Source organism: Nothoprocta perdicaria, unplaced genomic scaffold (assembly GCF_003342845.1).
Source record: "Nothoprocta perdicaria isolate Ctin4 unplaced genomic scaffold, notPer1 scaffold_1, whole genome shotgun sequence".
In the NCBI taxonomy this organism is placed as follows: domain Eukaryota; kingdom Metazoa; phylum Chordata; class Aves; order Tinamiformes; family Tinamidae; genus Nothoprocta; species Nothoprocta perdicaria.
The window spans coordinates 3745658-3772459 of record NW_020454093.1 but is presented as its reverse complement, the minus strand read 5'-3'; the positions used below and the strand labels follow the sequence as shown (position 1 = coordinate 3772459).

The 26802-nt window shown below is 36.3% G+C and overlaps 1 protein-coding gene across 4 annotated transcripts; it reads right to left on the bottom strand.

The window, feature by feature from the left end:
* Positions 1–1205: 1205 nt before the first annotated feature.
* Positions 1206–25382, bottom strand: POLK (DNA polymerase kappa). 4 transcript variants are annotated; one of them, XM_026036494.1, is made up of 16 exons: positions 25299–25382; positions 21894–22049; positions 20242–20424; positions 19415–19534; positions 15131–15283; positions 14655–14786; positions 13071–13224; positions 11467–11688; positions 9632–9756; positions 9223–9389; positions 7744–7776; positions 5480–5576; positions 4250–4421; positions 2424–3380; positions 1606–1651; positions 1206–1473 (listed from the first exon to the last, which is right to left on the bottom strand). In XM_026036494.1, the coding sequence occupies exons 3-16, from the start codon at positions 20377–20379 to the stop codon at positions 1389–1391; spliced, it is 2601 nt and encodes an 866-aa protein (XP_025892279.1). In that variant the 5' UTR covers positions 20380–20424; positions 21894–22049; positions 25299–25382; the 3' UTR covers positions 1206–1388. The 4 variants fall into 4 exon arrangements, with proteins under 4 accessions (XP_025892279.1, XP_025892271.1, XP_025892286.1 ...); XM_026036486.1 differs by lacking the exons at positions 21894–22049; positions 25299–25382 and adding an exon at positions 21099–21288; XM_026036501.1 differs by lacking the exons at positions 19415–19534; positions 20242–20424; positions 21894–22049; positions 25299–25382 and having other exon boundaries at positions 15139–15191.
* Between the last annotated feature and the right edge of the window lie 1420 nt (positions 25383–26802).

Below are 26802 nucleotides of genomic sequence, written 5' to 3'. Positions count from 1 at the left end.
TGCACGCTCACTGACCTGCTCTAGGCAAAGGACCTGAGCTGGATTACACTGCAGTCTGAACTAGCTCCGCTGCTCTGGCCCAAAGCAGATTAGGGAGCACTGGAATGAATGAAAGTGGCAGAGCTGTGGGCACAGGGGCTTCTGGCAAAGGAGCAGAAAGGAGGGTAATCTGGCTAATTCAGAAACAGAGAAGCAGATTCCGGACTTAATTTCCTTAAAGACTATGCAATTTAAAATGCAATTTATATTCAATCAAGGGCTTACAATTGTTGCATAACTTTAAGAAGTATGCGCCCATCATAAATTATTTGCTTGATAAATATTATAATATCTACATTTAAGTAATCTGGTATAGAGAGGAAAACATCTTAACAGAGTATTTTAAATATTTGCACTTCACAACTTTCCCCTTCCACACATGTACTCATAGTTAATTAAAAAATACAAAATATTTTCCAAAGAAAACATAAGTAATATAAAAAAGTTGCTTCATTGCAGCATCATGAATATTTACACATCATTATCATTGCACTGTAAGAATTTTTAGAGTGAATTTATTACCACTGAAAGGTGCCAACTTGACAGTTTCAAAGAAACCTGAAGTTCTCAATCTCTTTTGAAAGGCCAAGATCAAACAGCGCACACTGACACATTAGTGGAGGCCTCCTTTTCTCATTAACAGATTTACTGCATTTTTTTTAAACTGGTGAGATCAGTTTTTATCTCCCAAGACTGGGCCTGTCAGCGTTGGTGCATCACCTCCTATCAAAGTAACTTCCAGGGATTACAGCAGAAACTTGCCTGGGCTCTTAATTCTTGCTCTTCTCTTTTGAAACTTCAACATCAACAGGGGATTTTTTTGTTTGTTTGTTGCCTTTTTTTTTTGGCTCAGCTGATGAAACAAACCTTCATAGCAACTGAAACTGAGAAACTCACCTTTCTTTTACTCTACTGCAGTCAATACCACTGGGTATTGGCTGGGTGCAAGCTGGGGTTGGCTCATGTGCCTCACACGACACGGTGGCGACGGCCTTCACTAAGCGTGGCCCGGCACCCCGGCCAACAGCACCAGCACCGCTAGCCTGGCAGCTCAACCTCCCTGCCCCATGTAACAAACACTGCCAGCAACCCACGCAGTAACTGCACGTTTTCAATACAAACGATCAAAAACCGAGTGCTAACAAATGTTCTTTTTCAGAAAGAACTGAAAAAAATGGTATTATTCTCAAAAAAATATTACCTCAGTTGGCTTTACCTCAAACACCATATTCTTTTCATACAGGCACGCAATGACTTCTAAGAGGCAGGCATCTGACTCAAGCCCACCACTGATGCAGTCATTTAAAAAACATTACATAATTCTTCATAGAGAATACATTGCTACACAATCATTTAAAAAACATTTCAATTGTATGCTTGGAATTGCTTGACTTGGCCTTTTTGGATACTGACTGTGAAGTTGCAAGTCCAGACCTAAAGATAAAGAAAGAAAGGAGAAAAAAAAAAAAGAGGAAATTATATACAGCAGACTTTACAACATTGAATAACTTGATAGCTTTATTATTTTAAAATAAGAATTGTAATCCATTTCCAGAAAACCCTTACCTTTTTGTTCCTTGTGATGGATTTGCACACTGCTGTCCTCTACTTCCTGAAGAATAATTGCAAACAATCAAAATGAATTACTTAAATATTCTTATTGCTAGCCTCAATTGCATTCTACTAATTTTAACAAATTAGCATTTTAATTTTATCTCATTAAGCTCCCAAGTTAGGTAAGAAGAAGCATTTTACACTGCTACAGAAATACCTGTGCATTGCCTCTAATCTTATTGAAGATTCTTAACCATCACATCATCACAACCCCCATATTAACTCTTCACCAAAAAAAGGAAGCTATTTGAGTAAATAAGCTAATGATTAGGCACATTACAACTGCAGCTATTTGATTATGACACATTTTTGGTGAAGAAGGATTTACAAGTTGCTTTAGTTTTACAACCTTTTTGTTTTTGCCAAGACAACACTTAGTGGATTTTTTCTGTCAATTGGATGAAATAATCCAGGATAAAAACATTATCACTGATAGAAATTTTAGCGTGACCTTACAAATACCTTTCTGAGTATGGTTTGGGGACGGTAACAACCTTGGGATTAGACAGAAATCATCAGTAATTCCTGCATCACCTTCATCACAAAAGAGAATACACTGTGTAACTACCACCTCATTCAGAAATCTCATTTATCATTGAAAAGAATTTGGTATTTAAAAAAGGTTTATTCTTACAGAGAGCTTACTCAAATTAGTTTCTGGTAACAATATGGGAGCCCTGTAGAGTTTGAAGCATACTATAACCAAATTATTTTTCATTACACAGATGAGTATTTTGAAGAATTAAATAAATCTTAATCTATATACTCACCAACTCTGTTTGAATTTTCTGTACCAGAAGTCTTAGTATGGCAGTCTTTTTTTTCTGTCAGCTCCTGGATAATGCCTTTATTTAAGCAGATATCCACATGCCTATTAAACAACATTAGACTAGTGGTTTTCTGTTCTAAGTTACAGACTGGACAAACAAGAACATTGTCTTCTTTGGCTTCAAAGAAACAGGATGAACTAGCTGCTTCTGTATTCTCAGTCTTTTCCGGATGGTCTGTATTGCCCAGAAGAGTTCCTTTGGGAAGAAGACACTGCTTTATACACACATTTCTAGCCATATCACTGAGCTGGCTAGGCTGTCTTTCTTCATGAGGTTTATTAACTAATATCTGAGTGAATTTTTCTGCGCTACTGCTAGAAGAGTTGTCTGATGTACTTGCTGACTGGCACGTACCTGTTAACTGATCTGTTTTACTTTTTTGATATTCCTCATCATTTACATTTTCACAGGATGGCAAAAAAACAAGTGTATTTTCTTTTGAATTCACATCATTTGATACTCCTACACTATCATTAACAAGCCCCCCAGCAAGGCATTCATCAATATGTCTGTTAAACTCTTTCAAATTACTGCTTCTTTGCTCCTCAAAGCAAATGGGGCAGGTGAAGATCTTGCACACAGTACAGTTCTGGATGGCTGGCACTTTGCTTGTTTCTTCCACAAAGCTTGCTGATGATTTCCCATCATGAAGTTGCTGCTTATCTACTGTCTCATTTAGAAAAGGAACCTCACTGTTTTGTTGCCTTGCAGCTCGCTTTTTATCAAAAAAGCTCCCTTGGGAAGTTGCTTCTGATTTTTTTGTGCAGGATTCTTGGTTGGATTTTCCTGGTTCAGGTCTAAGAAAATTAATTTCTTTTCCTGATTTTAGAAAACTTATAATGCTTTTCTGTTGGTATTTCCTCTCTTCTTCACTTAGAAATCCTGAAACACGTACACCTAATGATGAAAAATCAGAGTTATATATTTTATAATACCAATTCTATGAAATTATGATGCTCGTACTTATATGAACACCTGTCTCAGGAATTCAACCATGCAACAAAGGCACTATTTAACTCTCAACAGGACCAACACTATCTGCAAACATTAACAATGGAACACAAGATCCACAAAGCTTGACTATAATGCCTGAAGACTTGCCTAACTATCACTAATTTCAGTAGCCATGAAGTATTGATTGCTCTATAACAGGAGGCTAAAAACTCCAACAAACACAGTTTTATAAAATCAAGTCTGAAATAATAGTTCAGCATTAAATTTTCCCCATCAAGTTTTTTTTTTTCCATAAGCACATTTTAATAGAACAAAAGTTTTATATATCACTGGATGGTTCAAATAGAAAAACTGTCAGGCATCTGCAGTACATGGATCTTATAATCTAAACATAAAATTTACTACAGTATAAAATCTGGTAGCTTCTGTCAGAATAGAGAATCTTCAAATCAGAAGTACTTTTATTTAAGATTTTTGTTTCTAAAAGTGGTTAGATGGAACCTAGTTGTTGCTGTGGTACAAAGCAGGTTTAAGGCAGCAGAATTAAAGACTGCTTTGCACTACCTTTATGTTCTTGTGCCAATATGTACATTGTTCTATGGATAACAGGTTGTAGGAAACATACATCCTCAGCCAGTAAAAGAAAACTGAATCCCTATTTAGCACCCCAATACTGCTCCACTTCGCAAAAATTACTAGGGTAATGGAAAACGGAAAAATCCTCTTAGATCAACTTCCCCTCAGAGTACAGTCTGCTATTTTAATACACAATGGTTCCAACTGTAGAAAGGAAGAAGTTTGAAGTAGCATACCCATAAGCCTTATCCGCAATGGGTGAGGAGAAACAGCATCAATTTCTGTTCCTAACAAGTCTTTAGCAACAGCAAATATTTCCTCCTCAGTACAAACAGAAGATGGCACAGTTGAAGCTCTTGTTTTTACTTCAAAGTTCACATTCTTCAGCTTCAGGGTAACAGTTTTACCCTACAAAAGGAAGTTCAATATATACGGAAACAACTCTTATGTAGCTCCTATATACAGACTTGAAAGCCAGAGTCAAGACTGTACACATATCTGGGTATAGCAGGGGGCACTGCCAAGAACTCATCTATAAGATCCCACGCTTGCTCCTAAACTGTTGCCCAAGCCAGATTCTTTAACTGCTTCATTTGGCTATGAGTCCCCAACAGACCATCTGCCACTTCCTCCTGCATGGTGCTATCCTAACAATACACAGCATCTACATAGGCAAACACGTAAGCAATTCAGTACCTGCACAATAATTCTCAGAATTAGCATTCTGCTAATCTAGAACTAGATTAGTTGCCATCTTTTTACTCAAATACAAAACTGCTGGCAACACTTTCAAGACTTTTGTTTTCCCACTTAGCAGGTCTAGTTCTGTGCTTCTGTGCACGTCTGTGTTCTAGCACTTCTGAAAGTTTACACTTTGTCTCTCACAGTCAATGGCTTCCCTTTCTACCTATCATCTTTTATAGCTGAGGAGGGCTAATCCATTCTTTCAGTTTGGAATTGCTACTCCTTGCTTTACCAAAAAGACCTTTAACATAAAGATCTGTAGAAAATACAAACTGTTCTTTCCAAAAAATAAGCAAAAACTGGGGGAAAAGAAATAGAAAGGTTGTTCATACCATTCCTATCATTAAATGGTTTGAATACCTTTTTATCAAATATAGGACACACAAACTCTTTATAACTACACCATGGGCTATCAACTGCATCTTCTTTGAATATAAGACAAAACACAGTCTTTTCCCACAGCTCTGTTTTTTATTAACATTACTTTTTAATGTAAAATGTCTTACATGCCAAATAAGTTGGTGAATTACTTTATTTTTCCAGAGACATTATTAAAAAGTCATCTGAACAAAATCAATTTTCTAAATCACGTATCAATTAAAGAACAGAATGTTTTCAAGACAGAATGCATGGCAGGACACTGCTGAAAACATTCACACTTCATTTTAATCAACTTCATAAAAGTGTTGTCTTGCTGTAAGTAAATAGAGAATATCAAATACCTTAAGTCCTTCTTTCTGTAAGTCTTGAGCCAGGTCTCTGCAGAGTTCTCGACACAAGCTGTACTGCTCTTCTGCTGTGTTAATTTCACTGAATGTTCTATGATAAAGATAAGATTTTTTTTTTTTTTAGTATCAATCCCCACATTTGTTCAGTGACTGCTATCTGAAAAAATCTAAAAAATATTTTTAATGTTCTAAGGTTGCATGGGTTTAAACGTTGAGTTCAAAGGGAGAACAAATATTAATATATGTACTCTAAAAAAAGATCGTAAACCCCTCCAAATAATTGGACATCTCAACTTTTCATGCAGTATTTGAAAATGTATCAGATGCAAGCTCATTAATGCTTAAATATTTACACGACAGAATACTAACACCAGCTGAATTCGTGCAGTCAGCCAAGACATTTGTATGTGATCTCCTCTGTACAGTACTGTGTAGCGTCAGAAGAAAGGAAGGATTAGAAAGTCAATCTCTGAGCCAAGTAGCAGAAATAAATAATGCAGATGCTAAGAAAAAAGTTTGCCAACTAAGATAATTATGGCTAGTCTCAGAGGAGGAAAAACTCGCTTTCTGCCAAAAATATTGCTAACTGCCTTCCTGAGAGTTCCGTAGCAGGAGAATTACATTTTTTAATTAGCGCGTGTGTATGCATGTATGTATCTGCTTTTCATTAATAACTGGAGAGGAAAGGTGACCTTTAGCTAGTAGTGGATTTAAGGGAAGCATGTAGCCAAACTTATGGCTGCCAGATGCTTTGGGAGGGTCTCATGGATCCAGAGTTTCATTCTCGCCTTTGTATTTAGGAATGTGAGGTCCCTAAACCTGCGATTCACATTCCTCAAAGAAGGGTTATAAGGCTGTCAAAATAACTAAGGACCAACAATTTTATTCTTATTCTGGGTCCTGTAATATTACCCAAGTGCTATAAATTATTCATCTGGTGCTCTATTAACAAGGCTACAGCCCACTGGCAGCATGGCCATGCCACAGGAAAAGTGGGAAGCTGCAAAAACATTAGCTTTGGAAGGTGCAGATTAGAGAGGGCTATTATGAGTGCTAGACTCATCTCTCTCCTCCATACGGCTAATCACATAACTAGAGTGGTTCATCTACCCCATCTCTCTCTGGAAGGAGAGATGAAAGGAAGAAAAACAGAAGAGCACAAGCAGCTCCCCAAATTACCCATCTGTTTCCAAACAGACACTGCACTCAACACTACCAGCACAGTGCTAAAGCTCTGTATTTCTTGGCTGTGGTCAAAGTAAACTCTCTGGGACTTATGATTGTACTAGGAGTATGCAAACTGGGAAAATACAGGCTGGGGAATGGAAGGGAAGAAATAAAAAAGAAAACATAAGTGACTGGTAATCCAGAAAAATACCCTAGCAGAACTTCATTGCAGAAAGTTACATATAATGTGCTTTCCTTGGCATAGATAGAAATACGCCAAAAGCTACATATGCTTCCAGGTTTTCTGTCATTTTATAATGCCCTGTATAAAGCCCTTGTGAGCCGACACAATGCAACTGAAAAGTTACATTTCTGCATCCTGAGAAGTGTATGTCATCCATAGAAACTAACACACCCATTTTGTATTGGTGGCATGGATTCACCAAATCAGGGGCTAAAACGGGAAAGACTGGGGCAGGGGGCACATAAGAGTCCTCAAATACACAAAAAGATTTTGCCACAAAGGAGGAAAGAAATTTCCTTCAGCAAAACTTGTGATTAACTTAATGGACTTAACTTGCAGCAAGAGTGCTCCAAGCCAGATACCAGTGAAGCAGATTTATCCTAATGGCAAAGACACCAAAGCACTAGAAGACCTTGTCTATAGGAGTTCCTCTAGAAATATTTTCTATGATCTTAGGGTTGCAGACATTCCTTTACAATGTAATCAGAAGAACAATAGTTAAACAATGGAATACATCAAGCCATTAAATCGGTATATACCAAATATTCGAATCTTTGTATTCACATTATATATTATGACTTAAAGACCATTTTGATGCATTAATAGCATTAAAAGAAGCAGATAATGAAAAAACAGAGATAGATAGAAGTAAATCCATATCATTCTGGAGGGGAGAAGTGACTGAACTAACTTTGCCAATCCAATTTAGTGAACTCACTGTACATGTGATGAGCTTTTTAATATAGACATTAATGTGGTGCCATTATTTAACTAAAAATCTTCACAGGAGTTAGTATTTAACAGGCTTAGGGCTTAACAAAATCTTCTAAATATTAAAAAGGTTTACCTTTCAGTGCTCATACTTTTTCTTTCTCCATCCCTTTAAACAGAAAAAAAATATTTTATAAACTCACTTTACATAGCATAACTGTCTTTTTAGTAAACTCCAAGTCAACCACCAGCATCTAAAGGTAACAACAACCTTTCCCATAGGTGGGATGTTCAGCTTTTCCTACAAATCTTCTATAACAAGTTTAAGAGAAAGCAAGGAAGCCATGTGTCTTCATGAACTTTAACCTACTACAGATAAAGCAGAATCATAGAATAATCATGTGACACTAAAAAAAAAAGTTTATAAAATTAGGTAGATTTCTCCATTATTAGCAATCTGTTCAATTAAAAATATAAAACCTAATTCCTATAGATCTTTTGCAATTTACAGTTTACCTTGATAAAAACCCTAGTCACACTATGAATGTTTTAGATTCTCCTCTGGGGGATTAGTTTGCTTGCTTTCTTAGATCACCACTTTTTAGAGAGGATTTTTTTTGACTGAGCATCCTTAGGACTTAAGGAAAAAGTACTTGAAAAAAATTCTCCAGGGAACTCTTTATAAAAGGAGTTTTTAACACTTTTTAATATTTCTTTATAAAAGGAGTTCCCTAGAGGATTTTCTTTATGTGTGTATAACCACAAGAAATAACAAATTTGCCAGGGTCATGTTACACTAAAAGAACCTGGTTAAAGACCATGAGCATAAGATGAAACATTTACTGATGAATCAGATGTTGGTATGTTACAGCCTTACTTTCTCCACCTTAAAAATCACTAAAATCAAGCTGGTGTATATATATATATATATATATATATATATATATATATATATATATAAATTTTTTTAAACAATAACATTACAAACATTTTTCCCTTCATCTTTTGAAAAGCTCCTCTTATTTTTTGAGTATACTATGAGAGTTCCCAATAGGGAGGGATATAAAAGTACTCAGTTCTAAATAAAGTTATTTAATATGTACAGAAATATGAAGGGAAGCACAGAATTGAAGTCACATATTTGACTTACTTCCAATAGAAGCATAAAATAGAGGCCTGAAGAAGATCAGACACTAAAGTGAATGCTACAATCATGTAATATTAAAGAATAAAGATTGCTCTTTGGATCTCTGCTTAGGGTAAATAATTTTTCTCAATAGTTATTTTAGTAGTTATGAGGTTATCCTAAAACAATACTAACTTATTTTCTTGATATACATTCAGGCACAATTCTCCAAGTGACTTTTTTATTTCCTACCTTACATATGGCGGCTGTACCTAGTTAAATATTTAAAAGCATATGTTTTTTCTCCCTTGTAAGCGCACTAACAACACAAGCATAGTCACAAAACTACTAAAAAATACAACTTTACTGAATCAAATTTGCAAATTTGCTGGGTGAGCATAAAATGAATTTTAAAATGTATGGTATGCAGCACACACAAGAAAGTATTTAGCACACTGTAAATGCTTTAAAAATGAGACCAAAGCCTACTTTTCCAAGTGTGTTGAGCCCAAACCAAGCGAGATACCCAAGAAATTATGCCAAGAGGCTTCGGAAAAGAGAAGCGAAAGCAGCGCCCTCTGCTGGTAAAGTTCGGAGCAAGTCACAATTCCAAGGGCTTTTAGCATCTTCTCCGTGACTTTTCCTATACCCGGCACCTGAAAAAGAGGAACCATCAATAAGCTGCGAACTTCCCACGTACAGATTTAACATCCATACGACTGACATCAGTGACTACTGGGCAGATTACAGAAAGAGAGAGATGCAAGAGCAAGCATGCAAAAGAGAGGAAGAGCACAAAAAGAGTGTGTGACAGAGAGCCGACAGAGCAAAAAGAAACATTTCTTCAGTTAAAAAAAAATATATCTTTTAGAGCATTAAAAAACGCATAGTATCTTACCTTCCTAATGGGTAAATCTTTCACAAAGTCTAACACGACCTGTCTCTCAGGTATAATCCTGTATTGTCCATTAGGTTTATTATAATCACTGCACATTTTTGCTAACATTGTATTTGGGGCTATTCCTTAAAAACAAACAAACAAACAACAAATATTTTATATGAAACACAAGATAACCTTTAATTTCAGTTGTCCAAGATCTAAAGATGTTTGAATGACTTGCACATTTGGCAAAGACTAAACAAAGACAGAAAACAAATCTAGTTATCATTAGTTAAAGCTCTGCAGAAATGTTTGTGCTCCAGGTAGCACAACACTAATCACTCATTGGAGATAAATATTATGCGTTTAAAAATAAAATCCGTTACAAGACTGAACAGTTTTATGATGGTAATAATTATAATAAGAAAAAAAGGAATTTTTACAACACTTCTTATAAGTTCTAATCTAACAAAAACATTTCCTAATGATAGTCCATGAAAACTAAATTAATTTTGACAAATTGTACCAAACCAAATTTGTCTGTGGACTACCACTAATAGACAGTTATTTAGTATTAATAAATATAATTATCACTGATGCTGCTTGATATGTGTGTGAGGGACTTTGCTGTTTTCCACCAAAGTAAGTTCTTACTAGTAAATTCTGGAATTGTTAGCAACAGACAAACAGAATTATTCTGCTCTATGGTCAAAGTGATCTAACCTTGGATGTGCTTAATAAATTATTGCTGTAATTTATTAGTCAAGACAGTAGAAATCACTATTTGTTACTGCTCAGCAGTACTTTGCAGCCTTCCGCTTTTTTTTGGTCTTGTCATAAAATCCCTGATGCACTTACAAGAGCTATACCTGCTTTCTAAATAATAACTCATCTTTAGGAAGACAAAGCTTCCGTAGAGTCAATTTTATTTTGCTATCATCCATGATATATCTGGGGTCTTATCTTGCCTCCTTCTGTTAGCAGTTTTCTTTACCTCTGCTTATACTTGACATTTTCCTGACTACTACTGGGCTGCCCATTCATGCACACCTGCTTCATAAAGCCCAGTACTCCTTGCTGACTCACTGACCTCCACCAGAGTCACAAGGACAGTATCCAAACTCAGTGGCCGGGAACTTACTCTTCCCTAAGGACTTAATACAGACATCATTGGAATAGCAGACTGCACAGAGTTCAAACGTCTAAGACTTGAAAGATAAAAGTGTCCCTACTTGAGGAGGGGGTGGTTGGACTAGATCATCTCTAGAGGTCCCTTCCAGCCTCATGCATTCTGTGATTCTGTGATAAATATTAAAAAGCTGGTAAGCAGTTTAAACACTTTCTTCTTGGAGAATTATCGTTTTAATGGAATTTAATATTATCCTAATCAAGAAACAGAATGGAGAAGCATTAGAATACTTAGCTGTTTAGACCTGCTATTCAAAACAAGAGCAAACAGCAAGAGAACAATAAGCTGACAAAACCGATGTACGTTAGGCACTGAAACAAGTATTACCAGAGTTCAAATTAGCACCTGAGCACTTTGGTCATTCTTCCGTGCTACCTCTATTTCAAATATAAATAAATAAAAGCAGTTAAGCTATTCTTTTTGTCATTGCAAAAATGAAAGCTTTATACAAAATAAATATAAAAATATATACACATATATTGATGCATGACTGATTCCTGTAAGATTTCTTGAGCAACCTGAAAGTCTGTCTTTACAGACACACAACCAGGACATACTCTGCAGCACAAGAACACCAGGGCAAAGCTGCTTTCTTGAAACACTCTGACATGTCTGTGTAAAAGACACATGGAACTATAAAGTCTTATCACTCATGCCCAAGTACCTGCACTAGCAGTCAGTCTAGTTTTCTGTTCAATCCTGAAGCGAATTTCCTTCACAACTTCCTCCGCAGAAGTTCCAAAGACAACTGAATTGGCTGCTGATGGACCTCGTTGGTCGCAGGGGTCATCTGCCAGAGAAGTGGCGTCTTCAAACAGCAGCGGTGAAGAGGAGAGCACATCTTCATTTGAATTGCATTTGGCAGACATATTTATATCCTGTTTATCTATAAAGGAATTCACAATTAATCCATCTATATACAATGCATAATTTAACTGCTTTCTGCAGTGCCTGAAAAGATTTTTTCAGTTGCAGTTAAAAAGTATGTATTTACCTAATAAAAACAGCATTGCTTTTTTCTTTTAAGAAAAGAGAGCCGCAACATTTTTTTTTCTTACTATAATTTGGGTTTGAATTTAGATTAGAAGATTTGGCTAGGAGAAAACATAAAGGTTTAAACCCTGTTGCTGTAACAGGAAAAGAATGTCAAGGCTTTGGCATTACTTTTGTTTCATATCAAGAGCGAAGGACAAAGACTCCCTTTTTCGTGCAAATAGAAATCCTTTGCAGAAGGGTTGTTCCTCCCTGCCACGTTTCCCAAGCAAATTCAGGTTCTAGAATATCTGATTCTAGAAACTTTCCAACCTAGAGTTTATTTGTGCCTGCAGTCATGTAGAATATGTATAACCAGCAACCTCCTACCAGACCGTACAAACACTTTACTACTATTACAGGTTCCCACTCTGTTTACTTGTGTTCCAAAAGAACGCAGATTTGAAAAAATATCAGGCAGAAAGCAGCACATGACTACACACCAGTGACACTTAGTTTGTAAAGACAATGTCAGTTTCTTTTTGCTCTACTAAGTCTTTCCAGTACAGTGTACTGTTGATTATCCTCCAGGCTATTTCAATCATTTTTTAATACTTAGAATATAAATGCTTTGGTTTGTGCACCAAACATTAGTACAATTCCTCCTTTTTTATTATTCCCAACTATGCGCACAGCTCTGGGTGTGGTTCCAACTACATCTTCTGGAGCCAAATGAAATGCTGTCATATTTTAACCACTACTAATTTCAGATTATTGAAAAGCTCACTTGCTTTATGCATTTTTACTCTTCTAAAAGTCACATTAATGAAGCTCAAATGTACTGTCTTTCAGAATAATTTCTCATGTTTCTGCTGTACAGGATTTACTGCACTACTAAGGAAACATCCTTTAAAATATTAATAATCTTTAGAACAAAACATTTTTTCTACACCTTTTCAAGACACAGGGTTATTACTACCTACTTGCACAATTAACACGTTGACTTGTAAAGGCAAGACATATCTAAAACTTTGGTTTGGGATTAACAAACCTAGCACTATTGCATGTAATCACTCTCAATTTAAGAACGTTTCCCCAACTCCTAGTCACCAGCAGGACCGCTTTTACGCACGGGTTAGTAATACGGAAAGTTAATTCATAACCTACACAAAAGAAAGGCAGAGAACACAGGGTACAAATTATCCAAAGACTTATATATAAGTTTTTGTACTTTTAAATTGGTGCAGTTTATTTGATGTGCACATTATGTACATGAGAATAGAGTCTTCAGCTTACCATTTCCTGTAGTGCTTTCTGTGTTGAAGTACCACCTTCTCTTATCTTCAGGCCAGTTCAGTCTTTCCTCCAAGTACTCTGTTATATTCAGATAAGCTTCATCTAGGCCCATAGGCATAAAATTGGGATCATATTCAGCCAGTATTTCTCTAACCTTGATAAACACATGGCACATGTTTAAAGTCATTTTGCTGTTACAGCACATCTTAACACACAATTTTCAGGTGAGCAAATGCCTCAAGATGACTAAGGCATTTATAGAATAAGTAATTTATTGTCAATGCAAATGCATAGCATTGATTCTCACAAGTAGCAAGACATCAGTAATAAAAGTTAAACAGAGGTTCTGAGCAACAACTTTTACTCTAAATGTCTTAAAGATCAGTATCTAAGGACCTCGCAGAAACCAGCTTCAGAGACCTGCAGTAACCTCAAGAACAAAACACTGGGGATCAGGGAACTCGCCAGAACTCTGGAATGAGCACATGATCTAATAGGGCCTTTTTTCATGCACTATACATTACAAAATCTAGGTTTTTAGTTCCATCAAAACTAATAACCAACAGCTGGGGACAGTTCACAGCAATGTTTGGGACCACAGGCAAAGCTTATTAGAAATTCTTTAATGACCCTGCATCCTCCCAAAAGGCAGTATCTTAAAACAAGTGGCCATGTTCAACTCATGTACTTCATCTCTCTGAAATTAAAGAGGGGATTCAACACACAACTTTCAATGACAAAACGAAACACGTTGAAATATTTTCAACGCAAATCCCAAGAGAAAAGTATAAATATAAAACCAATCTGTACCTTTAACATTTTTCCTCTCATCCTTCTCACATCATGTAATCTGAGATCCCTAACAAGTTCAAAACCACTCTGCAGTCCTTCTAAAGTCCTTGTATATATCTACTTAAAACAAAAGATTAATTTTGCATCTAATTAAATAAAATTGAACTGCATTCAACCAAAAACTAATAATGAGCTTATTTTTATCTATGTGTCTGAAGTTGAGACTTAAAAAGAGACTTTGGCATAATTTTACTGAAGTCATGCATGAGTTTAATGCGTGTGTGTATTTTAAGTATTTCTCCTGGTGCTAAGTAAAATTCCTTCTTCCCTTGCAGCAAGGTGTAATTTCTTTCTTCCTCTCATTCTGAACACACTAATGCACCTTACTTCTCTTTCCAGTAACTAGCACTGCAAAGAATTATTATGCTTTGTATGAAATAATTATCTCCAAGTTTCAAACGTAGTAACAGTTTCCTAATAGTCAGATTATGCTCCGTGGTTTTGAAAAGGAGTATAATAGGGGTCAACTAGTATTAATAGTTCATTATAGAGTTTTGAAAACCTCTTATCAGCATCACTACTGCCTTCATTAAAATTGCAGTATGGATGAGTGTAATGCTTTTTCTCCTCCTTGCCAAAAACCACAATGTTCTATTTAAATTATGTTCAAAGCCACGTCACTGAAGAGTTTAACACTTAAACTACCACTTCTCATGTTATTAAAAAGACATTCAGAAAGTCTACAACAAAGTCTATTGACTTTTGCTTAGAGAATACTTCTTTCAGACTTACCTCTTTACTCACTTTGCCGTATTTTTCAAAGTTTAATGGCACGATAGTCAGATGAGGGCACAGCTTCTTAGCAATAAACCCAGGCATGGCTGCACGAACACCGTATCTCCTAGCGTGATAATTTGAGGTGGACTTAGGAGAGAAGAAATAGGCTTAGTGTTTAACAATCAAGTTATAACTACAAAGCTCCACACAGAAAAGACTCATGAAGTTGATATTCAAGTTAACTGCTGCATGTTAACTGATGAAGCTGATACCTAAGTTCAGTATCCTCCTTGTCAGTCTGTCTAGACTTTTAAACTTGTATTACTGTGTTTCACTGGAAAATATACAAACTTATACAGTCTAAGAATAGATGTTTCCCCCACGCATACACTGAATAAAAATTCTCTTCATAACAATATTATGATGTTATTTTTTATTATCCTTTAGATGCATGTAATCCATTTCTGTACTAGCTTGACCCTCGGCCTTACCAACATACTCATTGATCCCACTGCTATAGGTTTGTCCTTCAGCTCTGGGTTGTCTCGCATTTCCACAGCTGCATAGAAGGCATCCATGTCAATGTGTACGATGGTACAGCTGAGGTTACGGCTCTGCTCCAGTTCCAACACAAGCTTGTCCACCTGAACAGCACATACAACCAATAATTAAAATCCTATTAAACTAGCAGAAGAACATTAGTTTAGATAGTCCTAAAAACTCCAAAGCATCTGGCACTTACAAAAAAAAAGTTTCTGATACAACTCAGTGTAACTCAATTATGAATGAGGTATGAACTACAAGTTTGTTTAGGAAGCACGACTGTGTTAATTAACAGGTATTTTTAATTTTTTTTAATTTACTGATTTAAGACGAGTATGTGGTCTTGCTAACTCCTATTTACAAAGGAATTGCTGATGGAGAAAAATAAAATATATATACATATATAAATGTGTGTGTGTATGCGCGCATGCGTGTGTGTGTATGAGAGAGAGAGCTTCAGGCATCATAGAACTCAGGAAACACAATCAATGAAATGGAACTGCAGGTTCCTTTTGCTTTCAAGTACAAGGACACTCACACACACAGCCTCAAAGAAACAGTGCGGCAGCATCTCTGGCTTGATGCGCTGGGTCCTGAAAATTATCCATGCAACTTGTACAGTTACTGCTACTCTTTGAGATGAAGAAACATGAGCAACAACAAAAAGGTGTCTGTGAGTGTTGCACCTGAGAAATGACATGTTAACCTTTTTCTGTGCTTTGCTCCAAGTTCTTTTGAGGATTCAAAGTAGCTTATTCCATAAAGCAGAACAAAGTACTTCCCTGAGGTTACTGGGCAGTGCAAAACGGTTCGGACAAATTCAGGGCAAAAGAGGAAAGTACTGCAGACAAACCATTAAAACCGAAGAAATAGTGGAGGAGTTACACGATTCACTATACAGAAGAAAAAAAGGGCAGATTGTTACATTAAAAGCCTTCTGGACGAAGCTTGTTTTTATTATACTATTAATGCAGTAAAGGTTAACCCTATCATCCATGGGAAGATGTCTCCATGTTCTTTTACAAAAGAACATTACATTTACAAGTCATTTTACAAGCCAAAATACATCCAGACTTACTTTACAACTCCCTAGTAAGATTTATAGCTTCATAGAAGTCATCCTGAGAAGTCTTAAAATTGAGAAATTTAAGTTTTCTTGTAGTTATTTTTAGATCATCTGAAGAGTAATCTTGCATTATTTCTTATCCTATGATATAAAAGTGTAGTCATTTAAATCTTCATTTGCCATTTTTTAAACTCTATTAAGGAAAAGGCAGCTATAAAAATATTTACAAGTACCTCCTAATAAGCAGTACTGACAAAACCAATAGCAGTAAGTGTCCTTCTGCAAAGTAGGCTTTTTAAGAAAAATATTAAAATATTGACACATATTTTAGGTTTCATAAAACACCAAACATATGCTGGCACATAATACTTTCTCTCTGAAGAGTGTATGTTGCAGATTCTGTTTTATGTTATTGTTTCCAACATGCAACCAGGATGTTGCCTAACAAATCCAGTAGTAGCATGAGGTTTTCAGTTGATTGTATTTACATTACAGCACTTGCATTAACAGTCAATTTAAGCAGCCACGTCTCTGCCTCTAACCAGTACAAACAAAGAGGGCTTGATCTGAAAATAAGAACTTGAAGTGTTATTGGAAGCAGACATATGTATACCTTTTTACTTCTAGAATCTCTCCCTTAAAAACTTGGAACAGAACAAATTAATGGTACATGATAAGATAGCACTGAAAGAGGAAGAACTAAAGAATTTGAGCTGAGTGAGCTGGGCCTGTTTTCTCTGGAGAAGAGACGGCTCAGAGGGGATCTGATTAATGTGTGTAAGTTCAGGAAGGGAGAATGCAGGGAGGAAGGGGACAAGCTGTTTTCACTGGTGGCCAACGATAGGACGAGGGGTAATGGCCATAAGCTGAAACACAAGAAGTTCTGTCTCCAGGTGAGGAGCAACTTCTTTACTGTTAGGGTGACAGAGCAGTGGAACAGGCTGCCCAGGGAGGCTGTGGAGTCTCCTACTCTGGAGATCTTCTAAACCCGCCTGGATGCCGCCCTGTGCCACATGCTCTAAGTGTGCCTGCTTGAGCAGGAAGGTTGGACTAGATGATCTCTAGAGGTCCCTTCCAACCTGAAATATTCTGTGATTCGGTGATAGTCAGGAAAAATAAGAAAACTAAGATCACAAATAGCTGAACCTGTAAGAAACCTGGAGAAACTGGTAAACAATATAAATCACATACTTAAAGGACAAAATAGATTTCAGCTGTTAAGGGTGAAGATAATAGCGTGGGGAAGAATATCCAAAGAGCGAGTGACAAGAAAAGGGGAGATGCTCAGAATCCTAGATGGCAAGAGAGAAAGATCAGCTGGGCCAAGAAATGAGAGACTTCACTGAAGCTCCCTGGGGTAAAGAAAAGGACCTAAGGACAAGGACTGCTTTGGAAAGACTGACAGTAACCTGGGCAAGTGTGACAAAGAGCAAAAGATTTCAGATACAACAGACTGAAAGGAAGGAGGGGAGGGAACAAAAGCGTCAGAATTTGGGATGAAGATACAAAGGACAGTATAAAAATCACAGATCAGAGTACACCTGCCTACAAACAGTGGAATCAAGTGGTAGATTTCCAAATATGTTATAGCTTAGTTGCCATCAGAGATCTGAAATCTGAACCAGCAAAAAGCGTGATGCTCAGTTCCCTCTAATGATTGTTCTCACACATGATGGCACCTGATGGAGCAGTTACCCCACTGGAATTAAAGACTGTTACTTGAGCAAGTGGCAAGATTTTAAACCACAGCTTGAAATATAGATTTTAGTAAGGCAAAGAACTTCATTAAAAAAAGTGAAATAAATTTCATTTAAAAAAACCTGAAAAAGAACAGTGTTGCAGGGTCAAAGAATCAAGTCGGTAAGAACACAGCATTTAGGCTAAACAATTCAAATTTGTTGACTGTCATATATGTACTATATATTCTTAAACTACACAATCACACTTTTATAGGACCCGTTTCATCTCTTTTATAAAAATTATGTTTTCTGTATAAAAAGAGCTCTGTAGTGAAGAAGGCAGAAAAGGAAAGTATGGACTAGTTATCAGCATGGTTAAACGATGCTGCTTCAGAAAAGTAAAAATTGACAAGCAGATACTTCCCGATTTGTGTTTAGGATGAACAAAAACAGCTGGAGCATGAGAGCTTATAACCAGGACCAGAGATCCTCACAGCAGCATCCAAAATTGATGGACACATTTTATCTTTACTTGCCTCCTCATCTGCAGAACACAAGTAGCACTTTACTGCAAGAACCTTTCAAAAGAATTCATGCTATGTGCTGCACAACAGAGTAAAGACCATGAGGAAGTCAGAAATTTTGCACTCAAAATTGGGTTAGAGTAGAGCATAAGAAACAAGCCCCGGGGCCACCCATTGAACAATGAGGACAAGAGTAGATATTGAATAACCATTCACTTAGTGTGTCCTATACACTGAACAGAGCAGGAATGCTGTAAGGGAAAAACGTACACAGCCATATAATTAAAGCCTGAATCACACTACAAATGACAAAGGAAATAAATTAGGCCTGTACAAGCAGCTTGAACTGTATTGTACTTAAGATTATATTCAGTGCAGAACCTTAGCACTGGAGTTGTCTTTTAACAAGCTTTGATATCCAATACTATTTATGATACTATTATCTATCACTGTAGCATCTGGAGAGAAATAGACTCTTCATCATCTAGCTCAGCAATAATTTTATTTTTTATGACTGCTTGCAATGATGATCTTTTCTTTAATTACCATAAATTAGAAATAAATTACCTGCAGAAAATTTGACAACTCTGACCTCTTCCTCATCCCATTGGGGGCCATTTAGTAAAAACATACATATACTAAGTACATTGCAGTAAACTACATTTTGTTATGATACCTATTAACAGTACTTATTTTTTTTAGCCTGAACAATTTAAGTATCACTGTGTTTTTTGGAAAAAGAAATTACTTTTTTTTGCATATAAAAGACATTTCAGATACATTCTTATTTTTCTCCTAATAATATTACAATAAACTTAATCACCAAAACACTGTACAGACTTTCACTTGCATGACAAAAAACAGAATGCCAGTTAACTTTGTGCTCAGCACCAGAAATTAATGTAGAACACACAGAAATATTTATTTTCTATTTACACTTAAAAGTCTTTACAAGATTGGTACCTGCAGCTGTGCTTTCAAGAGCTGTTGGCTTGTAATTTTCTCTTTTAGCTGCATCATCTTTTCAATTCGTTGGTTAACTTGCTTATCTTTTTTAAGTTCATTTTCATAAAATCTAGAACCCTGCAAGAAAATTGAAAAAACACTAAGGTTGTCATTTGTTTGTATTTTTTTAAATAATAAGTTACCTTTATGGTTTAAATTATATATTTTAATATGAATCATTAAATTAGATCATTCTAAATATCTTTAATCTTTAAATACAGACAACCTAAAACATGGTAAGATTTTCTAATATTTTGGATTTGTATACAATTAGAACAAGAGAGACCAATGGTGCTTTTCATATGTCTTCTCAAATGACACAAATGTCACATTTCCAAACAGCTGAATCTATATGGAAATAATGCTATCACAGAAGTCTCAAGTCCACTTAGAATGCTGAATACTTTGCACATTACTTAATTTTGAAGGATACTGGAGAAAAGAAAAGGATCCATGGGCAAAAGCCCTAAGGAAGTGAAAGTCTTTCAGCTCAGCATAGTGCAGTGTTACATATGAACCACCCCAGGTGCAAAGAGAGCACTTGAGGACCTACTCAGTTGACTTCTATCAACAATGTCTGTGCAGCACCCTAACCTGCAGTCCCACCTCTTCCTCCCAGAGGCTGATTTCTGCTGAGGAGCAGCTGCCCTCCTTTTACACAGGTGATGGAGAAAATCAGGGAAAATGAAAAAGGTTTAACACAGTTTACCAGATAAAGCATTAGTGTGGTGGGGAGGGAACCAAAAAAAAAAAAAAAAAACAATCAAACAAACAAAAAAACCAACCTTGGTGGCCTCCATGATGATTTTATTGATTTTCTCTTTATCCAAACCTTGCATTCCAGCTTTGTTATCATTGAGACCCATTCTAAGTAGAACTCCATCATTACAAGAGTTGCTCTTCTCCTTGGTAATGTCCTCCATGTCACTTCTTGAAAACACGAGCTTGCTTGCTGAAAGACTTAGTACCTGCAAAAAGGGCTTAAGTCATATACTTCTTTGCAAGTTTCAGATGAACAACACAAAAACAATTTGTGGAATTCATCTGCTGTTTAAACAATATGCAATCTGATATTAAAACATATCACATACAATATACATATGCATATTACAAATAAGAATATCTGCATTTCTGTGAAGTGGGTGAGTTCCTACACTCACCACATAAAGTCACCTGTAATTCTATCAGTGTTCAGAGACAGTAAGATCTTGCATTTTTAGTAAATTAAACATTCTTTCCTAAAAGCTCCCTTACATGAATAACTGGGCACTACCAACTTCAGGTTAAAAAAAAAAAGAAACTTAACGTCAGATTCACTTCTCACTGTGTAAGATTCACATAGTAGTCTATTAGAAGAAATATGATTGCTTTACAAAATAAAATAATACCATTCACTAGACTACTGCATTAAAAAGGTGATAGTGAGGCTTCAAATTGCAACTGGCTGTTCATTTAGTCCTCACTCCTACTTGGCACAAGCTGCACAGTACTCCCCAGGCATTTCTAGCTCAGACTGAAAACTTCTACTTGAGTTATAAAACAGTTTTTAGAAAGAGATGTTTTCAATTAGAATGTTTGAATAAAGTTTTGTTTAACTCAGAGTTAAATTCCCCTGACATGGGATCCAACTACTAGAACTTACCATGATTTTACCATTCAAGTAGTGCCATTAACAACTTCTTAGATATGCGGGTACCTCTGATATGCAAACTTTTGACCCTTCCCTTGCTCTCCATAAAAGCACATAGTTGAACTCTTCCACAGTCTTCAATTACATGATAAATTGTTTAGCTATTTTATATACATAGTTATAGATATTACCCTCTATAATATGACCTTGTGGTCTTATTTTTGCTGGATTAGCACACAAGCAGGGTCCGCATGCAACACTAGCCTACTTGACATGCATTTACAGCTGAAAAGGCACACAAAGGGAGGGTCTTCCCACCCTAAGATGCTGATTCAAACACTTTCAGCTTTACTCTCAGGCAGGAAACACATTTCCTCCTCAACTTCCCCCTCTGAGCAGCTCCTTATGAATGGAGCCCATCCTGTTAAGGGCGAAACCCTCTTAAGCACATACAGCTGTGCTGCTAAATTCAACCACAAAGGACACAAACCAGAAGAGAATCTTTCAATTTATCTAGAAGGATATTTAAAATTCTGCTTTTTCTGTCCAGGAGTTAAGTAATACTCATTACCAACCAAGTTCAAGAAAATAATTATTTGTGCACTTAGACTTCAGTTTTTACTGTTAAAGAATATAGGTGGCTTTTTTCTTTTTTAAACCAACAGTGGCAATATCACTTCTTAAAAGACATTCTGGGACACATTAGCCAGTTGAAGTCACCCATTAAAGAAAATTGTGCTTAAAAAAAAAGTTGGACCAAAACACTCCAATTTTAATCATATTCCATTACTTGTAGTTATTACTTACAATGTATTGAGAAGATGTTCAGCTAAGTAAAATGGTGTTTATTGCCAGCCTGTTACATTTCAAGGAACAGAAGGTATCTGGAGATGCAGAGACCAGAGTCTTCTCTTGATCCCTTGATCCTTCTGTAACACTTCAGCTTCATAGCTTTGTGTGCACCTATCAAGTAAAGCACTATGATGGTAAATATTTTCATACATTTTCCACTTACAGAAGGACAATCTCCTATACTCAACATACACTTTTACCAAAATGAAGCTGCTGGACTTCAAATAAAGGAAAAAGCCCTGCATTCCACGCATCAGTTCCATGTTTCATCAAGAGCTGATAAACCCCTCCCACGTCAATTAGCTCCACAGTGATTCATTGTCACCAAGATCTTCTGGGAAGTAATGAGTGTAATTCTCCATAAACACTTTCCTCCTGGTAAATGCCCTCAGATCCTCCACTATTCTCCTTAGTTCTTTTACCATTCATTCCCTCCAAGGAGCGGGCATGAAGACAAGATTATTGCCTTCAATTACCATTCCAGTCCCCGTAACATTTTTTTTTTGTGCCTCTCCATATTCCAGAAAAGACAGCTTCATCCCTAGGATATACAGATCTTCCCCTTCCTCATTCAGATCACTCTTCAAGACAATTTAAGGGTTTTTAAAATTTATTTATTTATTTTTGCAGGGACTTCAAACATTAATTCACACTGATCAAAAGCCTTCGCTATCACAGTGTTACATAGCATGTGAGAAAAAAAATGTCCACAATACTAGTAATGAAAAAAAAAGTTTCTAAAATGTCACACGAAGACTGGCCTCCTAGTGTGTATTATCTTTTCATCTTCTTGTGCAAATTCAGAATATATTCCTACTGCTGAATAATGAATTGAATAATAATAAATTGAAGAATAATAATAAATACTAATTAATAGCTTAACTGGAAGTGAGAAGAGATCATTTACCTGGGGGCATGTTGTTAGCTCTACACCAAAGACCAAAGGTGTACATAAAAGAAAAAAATAGTAACAATAGCAACTTCTAATTGCTTAAGGTAAAAAAGCGAAGACACCCTACTTTCAAGAATGGCATGACTGACAAAAAATGTTAAAAAATATTTAGTACATTTAAAATGAAACAGAAAAGCTACAGTAAAACAACAGGTACGCCGCTGTCAGATTAAAACCCTGGATCATCTACCCTCAATAAAATGAAAATAGAATTATTTAAGGAAAGGCAGGCAAACCAATTTGAAACACCCTGCAAAATGTGAATAACATTATCAGTGTAAAATGTAGCAAGGGTGAATCGTAATGATTTCAACGCAAAGTTAACTTAGGGAAAACATTTAGCTTGCAGCAACGTGAACTTATTACAGTTTTGCCTAAAACAATTTGAAAAATGGGGTAAAGGTTTATAATGTGATGAAACACTAACTCACAGCAGTTTAGGCAACGTGTGACATATTTTTGGCATGCTGTCACCTCAAGACTCTGCTGCAAGACTGAGCTGTTTCCTCTAATTCAGGACATGTGAAATCTCTCAGCGTCACACTGAGTAAGTAGGGTGTGAAATCGGGGGGTTTGTGAAGGCAGTCTGCAATTAAACCCAGTGCTAATATTCCTTTGATTTGGGGACGGGAGAAGTTAGAAGGAGAATCAGCTGTAAATGATGAAGGAAACTTAAAAATTTCTACTGAAAAGACTTTTAAAAGTAAAAAGGAAGGCTAAGTGGCAACTAATGGAGAAAAAAAAAATGGAGAGCAATGACAGGATGGCAATACTGTAGAGGAAGATTTGTTAGTCACCTCCCGTCTCTACAGAGGTAGGAGACCCCCAAAAAGCCCCAGTCAGACTCTTCTAGGAGCAAGCACAGGAACTAAACTGAATTAATCGTGCTTAGATATTATGTGAAAGTGTCTGAGACACTTTAGCAGTGACTCAGGGGAAAAGTCAGGAGACTGAAAAAAGAAGAAATTAGAGCAACAATTTATTTTCAAATGCCTGACCTTTATTCAAAAATGATTATTTTTTGAATGGTTGAATCAACTAGCCAGAAAGAAACTGCTTTTATTTCCTACTATGTCACTCCTCCACTCTATCTTCATTAAAAAAGCTGCAATTCCAGCAGCAGAAATTGTGTTGTGTAAAAACTTATATGCCTTCATTTTATTATATAAAAATACTAATACATGTGAAAGAAAAAAGTCAAAATTATTTCTAAGAACGTTCAGTTTGGTGGACAATGTTATTAGCAGAGTAATAATACTTTTAAAGTTTATTAACACTTTGGCTTTATTAATAGTTGCTAAAGAAACATACTCCATATGTCACTTCTCCATGTCACTGGTATGGAAAAATCTTTGAAGAGAATTTACTTGGAAGAGAATTACACCAAATGACGATTTGATGCATATAAATTGTATACTAGTTCTCATAATGGAAAACAAATTCTGTCATTTTTGTAATAAGATGATTATGCCAGCGAAAGAAATAGTGTGAGATGCAAAGAAGTTACTAAGATATACCACCTCTGACCTTCCTTTCTCAAAAGCACAAAGTAAGAATTAGGTGACATATTACAGACAAGCAAGGAATCATCATTTACATCTATTGCTCAAAGTGAGCCTTTGGAGTGTGTAAAACAAACAAACAAAAAAAAAACAAACACGGAAACAAAAAATCTGGTATTGGAAAAAGCAGCAAAATTATTCCAAGCGTCCTTTCCATATTTTTAAAATTATTTTTACGATGCTACAGAAAGGATCACAATTAAATGGTTCCTACAATTTCTGTAAAACTTAGCCTTTCATAACATTTAATCAAGCTTGGGTACCTCATTTTATTACAATATGGGTCTGAAACAAAATCCCTATTTTCTGCAGAATAAAATCTATTTTGTACATTCCTTTCTATTAGCTCTTCCAGAACATCTATTTTAATAAAAACAAAGCAAAACTGTAAGAACTACATACAATTGTTGAAAATAGGTGAAGGGATTACTTCAGTAATCTGATCACTAGGTAAACCACAGTAGAAAAAAAAAGTTACAATTAATTTCTGTGACAAGGTCACAATGTTAGCAAGTGTCAAACAGATGCGCTGAAAGCACAAGACAGGTTAGATTAAGGAAATACTTCATTCAGTTTTGACTACAATGAATGACTTCTCAAGCTTCTGGCTAAAATTTGGCTTAGTATAATGCAGATCCCTATGTTATGTGGGCCTCTGAAGTTAGTACTACACTAAAAGCATCAATGAGAAAAAAGCAAACAAACAAACAAACAAAACCCCCAAATCTCCTGGGCAATGAAATGCAAGCTAGCAAGGTACCTCTCCCTAGTGCCTCTCCTATAAAAAGGCGGTGCATGTAGCTGTTTCCAGCACCATCATTAAAGAACTAAATCTCAACTACCTACCTTGGTATAGAAATTAATCCATCAATTGAGCTGGGCCTTCTGAACCATGGTTTTCTCCCACACATGCATTGCGTTATCTCTCTATTTCCTAAGGCAAGAACAGACGGACATACATTCCCCAACAGTTTTTATTCAGCATATTAAGATAATTCAACCATATCAAAATATTTTGAACATCTCCAATATTCAAAAGCCTATACTACAGTATTACATTTGGTATCATAATACTTTATTTCTCCATTATTTGCCTATTTTATCTGAATACAGTAACTCTATGTTACACTCTTTCCTTCAGGAAGGAATCTACCTCTTCTGAGCAAAGGGCACTAAGGTTGACAGGATTAAGTTTAACAAACTCCTTAACTCCTCTTTCCTTGTAAAAACATGTTCCTTTGATAATGATTTAAGTGTCAGCTGCTATAAAGTGTCTGCTTCTCAGCAGGATAAACCACCAACAAACAAAGACACGTGCAAGCAGGCACATCAAACCACCCTGCTGAACTATCTGCTCAATTCTCTCCAGCCACAGGGGGGTTGATATTTATTAGAGCCTTGGTTCCTGAACAGCCCTGAGAAGCAAACTCCTGTCAGTTTTAATCCTGCAGTGAGTTACAGGAATAGAGCTGGCAGGAGGAACTGCCCCACCATGCGATTAGTATGTAAACATCCATAGCATTAACCATCTAGGTTCCCCGCTGGAACATTCAGAAAAACTGCTGCTGTTTTACTACTCCCTCTCTGGTTCTGTAATACAGTTTTAATTCTCCAGAATACAGAACCTGCTAAGAATCATTTAGCTTTTTTTGTAAATGTAAACAGCAAAAGTACATGATGCAGGAATGCTGCTGAGCAGGAAACAAGGCCAGAATTCACAAACATGAAAACTCAGAGTACCCTGGCTAATACCACTGCATTCAACTATTTTACAAATAGCAACTGACTTACAGAAACTCCAATGCCATCCAAATATCTGAGTCAGTCTTCAGAAAAGTGAGCCCTTAGAATAGCAGCTTCTGTTTATCTTAATTTCTAACCAAAATTTCCAGTTACGCATTTTAATTGAGAAAGAATAATTTCTGGAATACCTTATATCTCAGAGTCTATTAGTGAATATAGTATTGTATAAACAAAACTCCTTTGAGAACCATCTTAGGAAAACAGCTTTAAATGTAGAAACAAATGTAACTGTAGAAGTATGTACCGATCAGAAACCTTGGTGACTCTTCCAGACACTAGCAGAAGTGAAAATCAAGCCTGGGGCTCCGGAAAGAGAATGAAAACTGCAACCAAGTCTCATGGAAAAGACATAGAAGCAGGTAGAGAGGAGCGAGTCATCTACCACAGCTTTTCAGCTGGGGGAAAGAGCATGCTTGTAAAACCTAAACTGAAAGAAGAGCTTTTGGAGCACAACTGGTTGTTAACAGGGTTTCTACCCAGAGGAACAAACTAGAGCTAATCCAAAGTAAAACCTCTCAAAGCAGACATAGGACAGACTTCCAGCCCT

Bases quoted from the DNA above. Each gene is read 5' to 3' on its own strand.
- POLK (XM_026036486.1), bottom strand. The intron at 19,535-20,241 runs GTTGGTTTTTTT...ATTTTCTTGCAG, and splicing joins TCATCATGGAGGCCACCAAG to GGTTCTAGATTTTATGAAAA. The intron at 9,757-11,466 runs GTACTTGGGCAT...TTTGTTTTTAAG, and splicing joins TAGACTGACTGCTAGTGCAG to GAATAGCCCCAAATACAATG.